At 29.7% G+C, this 16,069-nt stretch overlaps 1 protein-coding gene across 1 annotated transcript in view; it reads right to left on the bottom strand.

Moving 5' to 3' along the window:
* LOC108551430 (uncharacterized) overlaps window positions 1–7,468 on the bottom strand; it is a gene marked incomplete at both ends in the record, with an annotated part of 90,284 nt that extends 82,816 nt beyond the window's left edge. The window contains 2 exons of the mRNA XM_017905602.1: window positions 3,641–3,933; window positions 7,365–7,468. Of these exons, the coding sequence (XP_017761091.1) occupies window positions 3,641–3,933; window positions 7,365–7,468 (397 nt within the window). The remainder of the gene's footprint in view (window positions 1–3,640; window positions 3,934–7,364) is intronic.
* Window positions 7,469–16,069: the final 8,601 nt, after the last annotated feature.

The following is a 16,069-nucleotide window of genomic DNA, read 5'->3' as shown; positions in this document are numbered from 1 at the left end:
TTGAGACGAATGATTTTCAGTGACAGAATGGTGTAGGGCATTGGTAATTACTTCTTTAATTAGTTAAATCGCTTAATTGGAAGACAATTATTACGTGTATAATTGTGTGTTAACCTAATTAACGAAATCAATAGTCTATCTTCGAGGGAAAATATTAATTTATAATTATTTGTTCATTTTTGACCGGGATTAAGTGATCTTTTATATTTGCAAACATGAAAGAGTCATTTTCATTTTTTCTTTTTAGGAAAAGAAGTGATTTTTGTATATGTAGGTGTAAAAGTATGGTTTTTAATTTCTTTGAAAAAGAAATATTAATGATGTGACTTTGGAAAGTTTGTCGAATTTTTTCTCCACGTGGCATCTACGATTATCAAAATTGATTAGGAGTATAAAATTGTTTGTAATTATAATATAATAATAATTAAAGGGGAAATAAAATTAGTGTCCTAACTTTATGGTTATTGTATTATTTACTATATTATAATATCTTAATTATTGTATTATTTACTGTATTATAATATTTTAGTTATTGTATAATTACTATATCATAATATTTTAGTTATTGTATTATTTACTATATTATAATATTTTAGTTATTTGCTAATATTATTTATAAATATAACTATTGTTGCAGCAAAATGATATTGTAATATCTCTTTTCTAATATTTAATTTTGTATTGCTTTTATGAAATAATTCTACTTTTGAGAAGCTGATTTACTCAAAATTATATGAAAACAAATTTTACGTTATATAATGTATCTTAATAAAAGTGTGCATATGCATAGAAATTATTCCAATATTAACAAGTAGTCATAATTCCAAACTACGTAATAACTAGTTGCAATTATTATAATTTCTTAAATTATACATTTTATGTGCTCTGATATTCTGAAGAGATCTAATTCCTTTTGCAATTTTACGCAAATAATGTATTTGATCTCAGGTCACGTGATCCCCTAATCATGATCAGGAGTGTTCACCATAAGTGTCAGATATGGACAAACAGAGTGACCACGATAACCTAGATATTCTGCCACGCGGAATAAGATGTTTGGGCTTTATCTAAGAGGGACATGCATTGCTGTATGAGGTGAATATTAATCAAATTTATTGCATCCTGTGAGATATTATATTGTTAATTCACGATTTATTACCACAAGTGTCTGTATATTTTAATTAAAATATATAAAACTGCCACTTTGTAATCATAATATTTATTTGATTAAAATTCAATAGAAAATGCAATACCTTTCCTATAAATTTATAGATAACAATCTATAATTTTATCTAATACTTACTAAAATCAAAAGAAAAAGAAATCTAAATTTTTAAAGAATTAAATAATTAATTATACGATATTCAGATAATATTAAAAATATTTTAACGCTATTAGAGAAAATTAAAAATAATATTAGGAATATTTAAATAATATTCGCAAAAATAGTATCAGAAGTATTAAAATAATAGTTAAAAATAATTAAAAATTGGGATCAATTAAAAATAATAGTAGCAATGTTTCGATAAATTAATGAATTGAAAACAAAGTTATAAATATTCAAATAATATTAGAATAAATTAGAAATAACGCCGCGATGTAGACGCTTTTGTGCACTGCAAATTCCGTGTGTAAAGACTGGCCATAACGGGTTAAATTTACTGAGAGATTGAATAAGGTACTAAGCCTTTGCCAGCGAAGACAAGTCTAATACATTTAACGTGACACGCGAGATAAGATTGAGAACAGTCAACCAAGCGCAGCCTGTCTTTCCTTATCTACTATATGCCCTGCTTAACACGATAACGTTCTAATAACTATGTTAAATTTTTGAGACTGAAATTTCCTTTCGTTCAATGCATCTTGGAAAAACACGACGTGCAAACGATTTCGTCAAACTCCATCCTCCATTGAAAAATTTCTTCCACGTAATATCAATGACACCAACATAGCTATACGATTCAATGCATACGTAAAATATCATTGCACGCGTGAATCAAGTGAAAATATTTACGTGGAAAAATAAAATATTCAAATATATTCAAAAAAGACATTATTTTTATCCACCTCTAGTGCATTTCGACCAAGGTATGAATCCAATGTTCTCGTTCTTAATTAAATAGGTAATAATTGAATTTAAAGACTTGAAATCAGCAATATTCGCGTGTATCTAACTACTTTTTAAAAATAATTATTTTAAATATTTTTATTAAAATACGTAAAAGGTATATTCTTAACTAACCTCGCATTCAATTCTTTCAATGTTCACAAGGCATTTGCGATTATCCTTTTCAGCATGAGATATGATATTTTTGCTATTCGAATAACATTCAGAATGAATTGGAACGAATTTTCGAATGAGAATGAAATTTTATGTTCGTAAGCAAATGGTGATATTTTTATTAGAACAATAATCTACTGGCATTTAAAGTACCTATATATTCATGATATGATAAAAGGTTGATCAGTAGATTGTATTATAAAATTCTTGCTTCAAAAGCATTATACAGTATTATTTTTATGGGTCTCATCTTGCTAATTAATGGTAATACTATGTAAAGATCGCTGTTTTATTTAATAATAAATGATGGAAAATTAAATATTTCTTTGTTTAATAACAGTGTATCTTTAATTTATATATGGATATTTAACAACGCTTAATTAACGGAGTATTTTATTTTCTGTCATGCTCTTTTTAACGTTTGTCTTGTTATTCTAGCTGGACTATCTCAGGAATTACCCCCATTATCGTGTAATTATATTTTCTCCATTTTCTTTTCTAAATACCTAGCAATTTCCTCGATTCTCTTGAGAAAGCTTTCAAATTAACGATTGTACTGAAAACTTCATTAATTATATCAAATTTTCTATTGTTCCTTTTTACTTTTAACTAGTAAATTTTGTTGTTAAATAATAAAGCTTTATAAAAATTTAATAATTAAATTTTATAATTAAACTTTAAATATAAAATATGAAATGTAAGAATGTTATAGTTAGGAAAGCAACTTATTAATAAACTCATAAATAAATAATAATTAGAATTAGAATTTTGTATGAAATACAATTTTAAATACAATTGAATTACTTTGAGAAAAAGAAAGTGGAATTTAGTCAATTTAATTAAAGATTGTTTTAATCACTTTGCAAATAATTCACAAATTAATGATTCTCAAATCGTTAAATATGATTCAACGTTCTAATAAATTGCATATAAATAAATAATTTATTAATATATTTATAAATAAATATTAATAAGAATTAAAGTTTGTATCATGGAATGTAATTCAAAATGCAATTAAATTACTTTAAAAAGAAGCAAGAGTAATTTAATCAACCCAATTAAAAGTTACCTTACCCCCTTTACAAATAATTCACAAATTAAATATCTGTATCTACAGTTCCATATTTTCCTATAAATAAGAAATTATTTACCAAGATTATAAAAGAACCGGACACGTACTCACAAATCTAATCCCCCTACCTAATTCAAACTGGAATTCGTGTACACATTGAAATCCTAAAAGAACCCTTGCTTCCTCGAAAGCAGCCAAAGAAATAAGGACAAGTAGATTATTGCTCTAATAAAAATTCAACATTCATGAAAACAACATCTATTCTTTTTTGGGGGTGAAGAAGATACCTTGACGCTTTTTATAGGAGGGCAGCCCCACCACAGGGCCACAACCCCCTGCACTCCCCGCGACAGAGGAGCTGATGGTGGCAAGACAGGGAGCCCCCTGACCGCCACCCCCGCGTCGTTCCAAGTCACGGCGTCTGCACCCACCTCCGCCCCCGCCACCACCGCCACCCCCGGCGGACAACACCACGACGGGTCCAGGGGTACGTTTACGTGCCCCTTCTCGTGCGGAGCCCCTTTTTTCCGAGGAGGGCCCCGCGATCTCCTGACGCCGTAGTCGCAGGCTTCTTCGAGCCCTGCAATCAATTCATCCTCGGTCTCTCTTTGTTCCTCTGCCACGCCAGTCTTTCTAAGCGAATGATTTTGCTATGCGAAACTTCGACGGGAATATTCGGGAATGGAGCTAGCGTTTGACGAGTAATGCGACGTTTCTATGGCCTCTTACATTTCGTAGGTACTGACTTACGAAAGTGGCCAAACTTGTTGCTGCATCTTACGACCCAGCTGTAGATTAGGTGCTGACAGTTATGAGTTTAACAGAGATTTCTTAGGTGTTTAAAGTGGAGACTGGTTTTCCTGAGTTTTCGATCTAGATAGACGAAGTGATATTGATGGTACGTTTTTGAACGTCATGAGTGATTTATTTTTTAGACGAGTGTATATGGAAGAGAGACTTGGTATAGAGAATACTGCTTTTAATATGTGAAATAACTGAAAATTATAAACAATTAATTGGTTTCAACAAACAGGAGTCAGTAATTCGTTACATTAAAAATTCTAAATGTATGTCTCCAAATAACACAAAATTTATTTTTCTGAATATTTCGAATATAATTTTGTAAATAATCACAGACATATCTGTAGGATACCATTTCAGAAAGAACTACCGTCTTATTGAAATATGTATTATGTAATTATAAATTTTCTAACGCGTTTAAGTACGGGATATATGCGTAATAATAATAATTACAGTGATAAAGTGAAAATAAATTAGCATATTGTAGGATACCATTTCCAAAGAAATCGCGAATCGGCCATTGCCAACAAAAACAAATTATAAACCGATCAGTATTTTCTAAAAGCAAATGGAAAAGTTATTTTGGGTAACAAAATTAAGTTGCGTGGTCCCTACGAAGAGGTGAAGCGTAGATTAAGAAAAGCATAAAAGCAGGGCCCTCGACGACCAAAACAGGGTCCTTAGAAATCAAATGTGACCAGCACGAGCGTGAATCGCTCGGTGTTGGAAAGAGAGTTAAATTAGAGTGCGTCTTTGTGTGTTTTCGTTTCGTAATCTTGGTGTTCCTTTCCTAAGTAAAATTAGTTTTATGAGTTTTGTGTTTGTGTTATTCTGTTCTTGTCGTTCTGCCAGTTTTTGGTGTCTCGAAACCAGTTTTCACGATCCTACAATACGTAATTACTAAGTTTCTGACTAGATGAAAATTAATATTAATTTTAACAAAGGAATTGTTTATTTTCAATAGGAGAGAAAGCAAAGAGAATATGATTTTTCGTTGCTAAATGTGTAAAATTAATCTCGAGATAGGGTTATTAGCCTATAATATAAGAATTTTCAGATGCCTTTTAAAATTATTAAAAATAATTTTAAATTCGATTTTGTATTCAGACTAAAAACATCAATAAAATGTTTACTTTTGAAATTTGTTAAATGCAATTGAAAATGAAACATGGGTTAATCTGTAGATTTTTATGGAATAATCTAACTCATAGATTAATCTGCGATGATTATTCGAATTCAAATGAATTTTAATATATAATTCGAAATAATTATTTATCTAATTATTATAGAATAATTTAAGGATGTACTTTACCATTAATGACAAAATAGCACGAATTTTAAATTACAGAGTAATTTTCGTCTAATTTATGGGTAAGTACGTTCTAACCATGAATTCAACTGGACATGTATGTATACGTAAACCAAATCGCGAGATAAACACGAGTTTCAAATTACAAAATAATTTCAGTATAAATGACAGATAAGCATACACTATTCGATCTCAAAGTAATTCGAATGACAAATTAACAATATCCATTTATATAATTTTTACAGAGCAATGTAATAATGTTGAACGACATAACCATAATCGATAACTAAAATAAATAATAAACAGCTTCATACTATCTAATTTCAAATTAATTCCAATATCCAAACTAACAATATTCAGTTCTTTAAATTTTATAAAAAAATAGAACAATAATGGACGACCCTAATCATTAACTAAATCTTGTAAATCACATAAATTTCGAATTATAAAATAATTTCCATGCAAATGATGAATAATTGCAAACTAATTCTAATATCAAATTAAGAATATTCATTTACCTAATCTTTACAGAACAATATAACAATGCTAAACCTCATTTATTATTTAAACCACAACACCATGAATTTTCAGTTTCAAAATAATTTTTCAATTAATAAATTATGCGAACAACACGAATTTGAAATTAAAAATTTCCAATAATTTCTTTAGAATTAAAGGATTCGTGTAAACAACAATTATTGCCAATTTCTTTTTCAGTTTTCAAGTATTAATGCACTCTAATAGTTACAACTATTAAAACTATAGTTTTTAATTATTTTATATTTAATTTTAATTATTTATTAGCTTACATCCCCGTGGGATCGGTATTACAAAAGGCAATATATTTTTTGAATTATATTATAATACAAGAAAAGAAATTAGAAATAGTATAGTATTTCCTTTCTCTCTTGAAAAATTGATAGAATCGTTTCTCATATACACTATCCAATTGATAAATAATACACAAATTATAGTAAATTATTTTTCTTCGAATATTAATAGCAATATGCATCCACAATCGATCGCTCGATCATGTATACTCGCATGTAGTTGTCAGCTCATTCCTTGCTTTTCCATAGTCTACAGCTGGCTGCAGCGCAGTTTCCGCCTGGATTCGCGTTCATGGAATTCGCGGAGAATAGTGGAGAATTTACGAGGAGTGCGATTTAAAACTTTTACACCCGTCGAGTTCGCTCCGGTAAATCGAGTTTCTATCGGCCCGAAAACAGCCCTTGCTATTCAATTTTTGTTTTCCAGCTCTAATAACCCACGCGCTTGTCTATTAACGTGGATCTTCTATTCCCTTCTCGATGAAAAACATCCGAGAAACCGTAGTGATTCAACCGAGAACACGTTCAACGTTAAATGTCCCAATTAATCACGATTGCGTTCAATTTACAATATTAAAACATAACACACCTATTCAGTGTTATGATACCGTAGACTGCCAATTTTTTCAATCTCAAATTCGTAGTTCAGCCGAATTTTTATATCACTATACGTAACAGAAAGCACGTTTCGAACGTCTGCAAGTACTTGTCACAATTTCTTTTCGTATCAAACAAATTTTACATTGTATCGTATCTACAACTTTAATAATAACTTTAAGCTTCGTTGGAATTCTTGAAATTTTCGGGTAATATTTCAATCGAATATATTCCTCGGACGTTAATTGAAACTTCGAACCGATGCACAGTGAATAAATATGCCGAGATAGTAAATGAAAAAGGGGGATAATTCGATTTAAAGAAACTGGCGCGGGGCTCCAGGTAGATGGGTACGTAACTGGCACGGCAAAAGGTAAACCGGTCCACTTTTAATTTTCATTACGAACGGAATGACTGGCTGAGAAATTGGGACGCGGAGAAAATGGAATTTTTCGACGATGGTTACGTGCTCACCCTTTCTCGAGTACAACCACGTTGTTTCCTCTCTTCAGAGATGGAGTGTCTGAATTAACCCTCGGGATATTAGTTTCGACGGACAGGTATCCGAAACCCACGATGCGTTAATGGATCAGGTACGCATGCGTTAATTTCGATGGAAATACGCGACGCCTCTTTTGCGAGAGAAACGTTCTACCCCTTTTACGACTTAAGGCGATGCGGAGGGATCCTCAGAGCTGTCATAATGCTTGGTGGTTAGGTGAGGTTAGTCTGTCTTCGCGTGGAGATCGCTTTGTTAGTACCTGAAATCAGTAAAAGGAAGAACGTATGTTAGTTTGGCACGTGAATTTATTGTTGGTTAGGTTGTAGATCGATGGTTTATGTTGGGACCAATCGAATTCGCGCGCCATTGCGAGGCGTAGTGTCAACGCGTGCCGCGCGATGTCGCTGCTGTAAGAATTCTCGATACGCGGTTGCGTGTCTAGCGCCATTCTTTCTCCGTTACGGCTGTAGTGCGAGTGACAACGGGTAATTAGGTTATAATTATTCTCCATTCTGTGGTATTCATGTGGTTAAATGACGCTCTCGATTGATGCTGAAATGATATTCGATGGTTTTATTCGTACATCGTGTAAATGCAGCAATGTATTAGGGTGTCCCATAAGTTTCTTCCTTGTTTTTGATGCGAAATCGATAGACGATATTTGTTGTTTAAGATTCATTTGCTGTGTTATATATGAACCGTTCTGCTCTATTACCTTCTTCCATCTCTCAGGAAGCCTCATTATGCCCCCTTTCCGAAATTATTGAGACTTACTTTCAAAATATTCATCGAGGTGCGTTTTTATTTCGCTTTCGGATTTGCGACGTTTATTAGACAGAAACCCTTACAGTTTGATTGGGACGTTCTACCTCATCCTCCGTACTTACCAGACCTTGCCCCATCCGATTATTACTTGCTTTTCTCATTAAAAAATTCTATCCGTGACAAATGTCACAAATCCGAAAGGGAAATAAAAACGCACCTCGATGAATATTTTGCAAGTAAGTCTTAACAATTTTGGAAAGAGGGCATAATGAGGCTTCCTGAGAGATGGAGGAAGGTAACAGAGCAGAACGGTTCATATATAACACAGTATATCAATCTTAAACAACAAATATTTTCTATTGATTTCGCATCAAAGAAAAAGAAGAAACTTATGGGACACCCTAATAAATCAAATTTGGGTTCTGATATTAGCCTCGCTGAGAATTTATTTCATGTTTCTATCTGTATATTTTATAACTGAATACAGGTAATAATCAATTTAGTATGGGTAATAATAAGTAAACAAAATATTAAACTAAAATAATTTCTTTTCGTTTATGTATTTAGAAAATAGTTGTACATTTCTCCATTTTATCAGTTATTCATTGTAGTTTTTACAGTTGGTAAGTTGAAATTAAACTGTTAAACTGTTTTTTACAGTTAAAGTTAGTAAGTTTTATACAAAACTTACACCATATGTGAACAATGTGATATACAAATTATTCTTTTTATATAAATTATATTAAAATTATTAAAATTATTTTCATAATTTATTTTTCATTATATATTTACTATACCAAAATTAATATTTCCAGAATACTAAATTTGAAGCAGATGTCAATAAGAAATATTCTAAGTATCTATAATTTGGTCGTCAGAATTTTATTTATTAATATTGTGCTGAGGAGGTATAATAATTTAAGTGAGAATGTGCAAAAGGGTTTCAAGGTATCTGATTATTGACATAAGAGTTAACCCTGTCTCCCATATCAGGTTTTGTCGAATCGTTCATCATTCCATATCAATCAAAATCAATTATCAATCATCAGAGTTTCGTACACAAGCATTAGATTCCCCAATATCTATAGTCGGTTCAATTGATATAGGAGGGTCATACATTAATATATTTAGCAACGATTGATGTCAAAATGATGCTATTGAAGTCACTGACACTTAGAATTGTTTATAATTTGTACCTATAGTTATGTAACGTCAGATAGTGAAATAAAAAGAAAAGAATTGTTCATTAACTATCAACTTGCCAAATTTAGAATTTAATAAAACCTAAACTAAAAAGAATTTGATTTCACTCTAAATTGAATTCGACTAAATTTCTTGACTCGAATTCCTTATTCTAATGTAATTTTTAATAACATATAAGTAATCAGTATAATAGAAGAAGTTTTAACATTAAAGTTATTGGAGAGGACGTAGTCGAAACTTTCATAGTCTTTCAAGGATGAAAGAGGGGAGAAAAGTCGAAGAAATAAAAAATAAAAATAAAAAATAGGAAAAAGATAAATATGACTAGATTGAATTAAGTTTGGTTAAATTAGAGTAGATAATTTATATTGGTAATATTGGTTATATTGGTTATATAATTTATTATTATTATAATTTATATTGGTTATGTTGGTATAGATAATTTATAATGGTTTGGAAACCACAATTGAGAGGAAAAGGTGAAAATGTAACAGAAAGGCAAGGAAAATTGGAAACTCGTCCTAAGCCGAAATTAAAAGACTATGATCTTATCTATCGATCTATCATTAAATTCATTGGTTTATTTAATAGTAATATATTTTATAACATATTTGTCAGTTGGTAATATTTTTTTCCAGTTATTTCATTGTTAAGAAACATCATGGGGAGTCTAAAAAAGTATATATACAAAACACTCTATCTTTTATAATAAATAAATAACTAAATATTATATTATTCGCGTATAAATGTAGAAACATAAAATAAATAAATATTATAAAAATAGCGTTATAAAATAAATATATAGGGATAAATAAATACGACATTACTCACGTATAAATATATATCGAGCGCTCATTTCATCCCCATTCCAAACTTACATCCCCTAAATATGTACAAAACACTGTTTCTTTTATAATAAATAAATAAATATTATATTATTCGCGTATAAATGTAGAAACATAAAATAAATAAATATTATAAAAATAACGTTATAAAATAAATATATAAAAATAATGTTATAAAATAAATATATAAGGACAAATAAATACGACATTACTCAGGTATAAATATATATCGTGCGCTCATTTCATCCCCATTCCAAACTTACATCCCCTAAATTCTGAAGCTAAGCTTGCTTTAAACTATGTAATACTTTTCACACGTAAGAGATAAAAAAAAAACCATAAATTACAATGGTAAACCTATATAGTTTTTCTCGGGTTAACTCGGATGCACAAGATACTGCTTTAAGTAGGATGACTGTAAATTTGCCATACTTTGCGGGCGACAAGTAGGGGAATGTGGTAATACGTGCCGGTTCTTGGGTTGTAAGCGTACTTCGTGGTGTGTCGGGTTTCTGAGGGCGGAAAATAGAATTTTAGGGTCATCTGATATCGTCTCTATATTTATAATAGTAAATTACGCTCTGCTCTTCTACAAAGGGAATTGAATACGTTTCTCTGCTGATAATATCATAGTAAAATATAATATTTTGCACTTCACCTTGTATTTAACATAGACTATTACGTGTCGTTACCATAAAATTAATTAATAGTTTAATTAGTTTTCAGATTCGACCATACTTGAGAAATTTTAACTCTCGTTGATTTTATTATCTGCAACGTTAATTCATATAATATATTAATTTTGTTACATGAAAATGAAAAATTATTCATTGATGGGTTTCAGAATTGTATTTATTAACATTCTCTAGAAAATTACTTAATAAAATACAAATATATACATACTTGCTTATATTTTTGTAGTACAAATTTTGATTTCTTTTAGAGCAAATTTCTACCTCAGATTTACTAGATAGAAGTTACTAGGGAAAATTAGAAAGTAAAGTTACTACATACTCTTTCACCTATTTCTCATAAATATACATATACACTTGCACAAACGTGCACAGTCATACTTGCTTATTGTTGATAAACATACCCAGATTTCGATTTCTTTTAGAGCAAATTAATCGAAAAGAATCGAAAAGAATATCAGATTCCAAAATATAATACATAATATAACATACAAAATATAATATAATAACATAATATAATATAATACAAAATATAACAAACATAAATACTAGAATAGAAAATATATTTTTAAAATTTTCCAATGACAAATTAAATTTCTACCCCGGATTTACTAGATAAAAGTTACTAGATAAAGTTACTAGGGAAAAGTAGAAGATAAAGTTACCACATACTCTTTCACCTATTTCTCATAAATATACATACACACTTGTACAAACGTCCACAATGTATTAATAAATTTCAAACATAGAAATCACATATTTGAATAAGCAATCACACTTCAATTATCTCTATCCAGAGCAACAACGTCAACCAATGATTATTATTAATATATTTAATCATAAAATATAACTGACATAATCACACGAAAATTCTCTGACTATCTCAGCACAGATATAACGAATCAGGTAAAACTTGGATACGACGATTAATTGGTAGAAGACAAGAACTAACAAGATTTCGACCCGTAGGGCTCTGGGTACGTGTCCTTTGTTCTTACTGATGGAACACGGTTTACGTGGAAACGATAAAGTCGGGGTCAGGGCGCTCGTAAAAGTACCACTAGGGCGAAGATCTTCGAGATCACTTGGAATAGAGGACCTTGTGCACTGTGCACTTTGTAGGTATATCCTCTTACTCTCGATTCTGGCAGAAAGCTGGACGGTTGGAGGGGAGAAAGTACAGAACAGATATCCTATCTTTTAGAGAATTCATCGGGGCAAAATGAAAATCGCGCGAGTGGATCTGGGGCGCACAACTGAACAATCATCGAGAGGAGGTAGCCAGTGAGTTCAGTAACTAATTATACGAGTAATTGGTACGAGTTTTCAACCACTTATCGAATGGTAATTTTTCGTTTCCATGAATTATCGATGATACGTAGCTAAGTATACTATAATAATAAACAAGGTATGATGAGAATAATTAGGTACACATATGTTTCTGTTTGATTGGATGTTAAAATTGAACAAAATAAAATTATTAATTTTGTATGAAAATAATTGATACCAGTTATTCCACCTGGTTTGATAATTATAATATTAGCATTAGGAAGAATAAGGAATAAAATAATGAAATTATTAATTTTGTATTAAAATAATTGATACTAGTTATTCCACCTAGTTTGATAATTATGTCAGCACTAGGAAGAACAAAGAATAAAATAATAAAATTATTAATTTTGTATTCAAATAATTGATACCAGTTATTCCATGTGGTTTGGTAATTATAATGTTAGCACCAGAAAGAACAGAGAATTATATAATTTTCGATTTTGGATAACACAGATTTTCAAGATGAATATTTAATTTTGCAATATTCTTACCTTAATAATTTAGTATAATATGAGAGGTTTTTAAGTATTTTTCTATACAAATGTTCACACAGTGTTCATACAGTGCACTAGAAATAACAAAGAATAAAATAATAAAATTATTAATTTTGTATTAAAATAATTGATACTAGTTATTCCACTTAGTTTGATAATTATAATGTTAACACTAAGCAGAACAAAGAATTATGTAATTCTTGATTTTGGGTAACATAGATTTTCAAGATGATTATTTAATTTTACAATATTCTTATCTTAATAATTTAGTATAATGTAAGAGATTTTTAAGTATTTTTCTATACAAATGTTCATACAGTGCACATACTTTGTTCTTAAAAGGTTATGTATGAACCTAGGTTAAGGAATATTCATTAATTTAAAATAACATTTTGTGATTTTCTGTAATTGTTTAGATAACAGAATTTTTATGTATGTTGTCTAATAATTGTTTAGTAAGTTCATTTTCTATTTTCTGTAATCCTTTTTGGAGAAAACTAATTTGATCTTCATTTTCGTGTCTTGCCTTTTTTCGAATGACCCTATACGTATTCTATGGAATTTAGATCAGAGCTCCATTTACTTCAGCACTTTCAACAAATTTATGAACCAGGAAAACCCATAAATGAGTAACACCGTAAAGGGAATACTTGATGTAATGGCAAACGCATCTAAAACATACATTTAAGTATACAGTAACAAAGTTGATTTATTTTTACAGAATACTGTAGCTTCCCAGTCACAAGATCGTGTTAGTGAAACATTAATAAAATTATTAATTTTGTATGAAAATAATTGATACCAGTTATTCCACCTGGTTTGATAATTATAATATTAGCATTAGGAAGAATAAGGAATAAAATAATGAAATTATTAATTTTGTATTAAAATAATTGATACTAGTTATTCCACCTAGTTTGATAATTATGTCAGCACTAGGAAGAACAAAGAATAAAATAATAAAATTATTAATTTTGTATTCAAATAATTGATACCAGTTATTCCATGTGGTTTGGTAATTATAATGTTAGCACCAGAAAGAACAGAGAATTATATAATTTTCGATCTTGGATAACACAGATTTTCAAGATGAATATTTAATTTTGCAATATTCTTACCTTAATAATTTAGTATAATATGAGAGGTTTTTAAGTATTTTTCTATACAAATGTTCACACAGTGTTCATACAGTGCACTAGAAATAACAAAGAATAAAATAATAAAATTATTAATTTTGTATTAAAATAATTGATACTAGTTATTCCACTTAGTTTGATAATTATAATGTTAACACTAAGCAGAACAAAGAATTATGTAATTCTTGATTTTGGGTAACATAGATTTTCAAGATGATTATTTAATTTTACAATATTCTTATCTTAATAATTTAGTATAATGTAAGAGATTTTTAAGTATTTTTCTATACAAATGTTCATACAGTGCACATACTTTGTTCTTAAAAGGTTATGTATGAACCTAGGTTAAGGAATATTCATTAATTTAAAATAACATTTTGTGATTTTCTGTAATTGTTTAGATAACAGAATTTTTATGTATGTTGTCTAATAATTGTTTAGTAAGTTCATTTTCTATTTTCTGTAATCCTTTTTGGAGAAAACTAATTTGATCTTCATTTTCGTGTCTTGCCTTTTTTCGAATGACCCTATACGTATTCTATGGAATTTAGATCAGAGCTCCATTTACTTCAGCACTTTCAACAAATTTATGAACCAGGAAAACCCATAAATGGGTAACACCGTAAAGGGAATACTTGATGTAATGGCAAACGCATCTAAAACATACATTTAAGTATACAGTAACAAAGTTGATTTATTTTTACAGAATACTGTAGCTTCCCAGTCACAAGATCGTGTTAGTGAAACATATTATTGAAAGCTTTTATGGGAGATGAAAATATTTGTGCGAGGAAATATCTTACAATGAGATGATCAATAGATTTTAAAAGAAAATTCAACTAATAATTTATAAATTTATAAATTTATCAGTTATTCCATGTATCAACTATAAATGATATAATATAGAATTTCAGAATTAACATTAGAAATATTTATAACACTTTCTAAAGCTATAGTAGTCACTCTAAAATTACAATAGTTCTTAAGCTACAATAATTCTAGCTTACCTGAAAATTTGAAAATTAATAATTAAAGTGTAAATGAATTATCCTATAAGAATAGCAGAAACATATGCAAATGTCTACTTATACAGTGCTGATCATTATTTTTAGCATAATCTCATAATATATTTCTTTGATTCGAATCGATATACAGATCTTGGCAATAGAAGAATAAAGTATAAACAAAATTTTTAAAAACTAGAAAATTCACAATTAAAAAAGAAAATCTTATAGTAACACTAATGGAAAGAAAATTTTTCTAAATAATCGTTAATAATAATACAATTTTAAACTAAAGTCATTTCTTTAAACTATGAACAAATCACATAAAGAATATCTTCCTTGTTTTCATCACATATACCCTTATTTATAAATAAAATAAGGAAAATATTGTAAAAAAGTAAAGGGAAACATAAATATTTTATAATAACTTACAAATAAAATCTTGTTTCGTTACTCAACGTCATCTCAATTCCAAAGAAATTCCACAGGAGTTTCCAAGGTATCCACACAATTATTACCCGAACCGCCAGCCGCCAGAATCACAATAGCCCGAGCTTATTGCGAAGCTATCACTTGCAATGCAAGCTTGTAACCACGGATCTCCGGTAACTTCCCCGAACAAGGGGGTGGAGTATCGAATGAGAAGAGTTCCGTCGAGTTTGCAAGTCGAAGTACCACCACGGGTTTTCAAGAATTCCATAAAAAGTAGGAACAAGAAGAGCAGCCGACCAGGAAGGAGAAATATAAACTATTCATGAATATTCCATCAAAGAGAAATACAGCTTCAAATACTATGGCGACGAGCGACTGATAACTATAATGCTTCTCCTAACGTTTCCTTCATCGATTAGGGATTTCAAATGCTCTTCCTGTTAGTGGTTGATGAAATATCAATAACAATAAGAACAATTCTTTATTTAATTACAAGAAATGATCAAGCACAAATATTAAATATAAATCTAATTAATTTCTCATAATCACAGGCTCACACCTATTTTCACTATTACGACTCAAGTACAACTGACCTGTTCTTTATTTAATTACAAGAAATGATCAAGCACAAATATTAAATATAAATCTAATTAATTTCTCACAATCACAGGCTCACACCTATTTTCACTATTACGACTCAATTACAACTGACCTGTGCCCAATCTCTCTGCTTTGTTCTTTCTACTTTCATACATTACATGACATACACAATTC

Source organism: Eufriesea mexicana, unplaced genomic scaffold (assembly GCF_001483705.2).
Source record: "Eufriesea mexicana isolate 0111107269 unplaced genomic scaffold, ASM148370v2 scaffold4100, whole genome shotgun sequence".
Taxonomy (NCBI): domain Eukaryota; kingdom Metazoa; phylum Arthropoda; class Insecta; order Hymenoptera; family Apidae; genus Eufriesea; species Eufriesea mexicana.
This window is presented reverse-complemented; position numbering and strand designations above follow the sequence as displayed.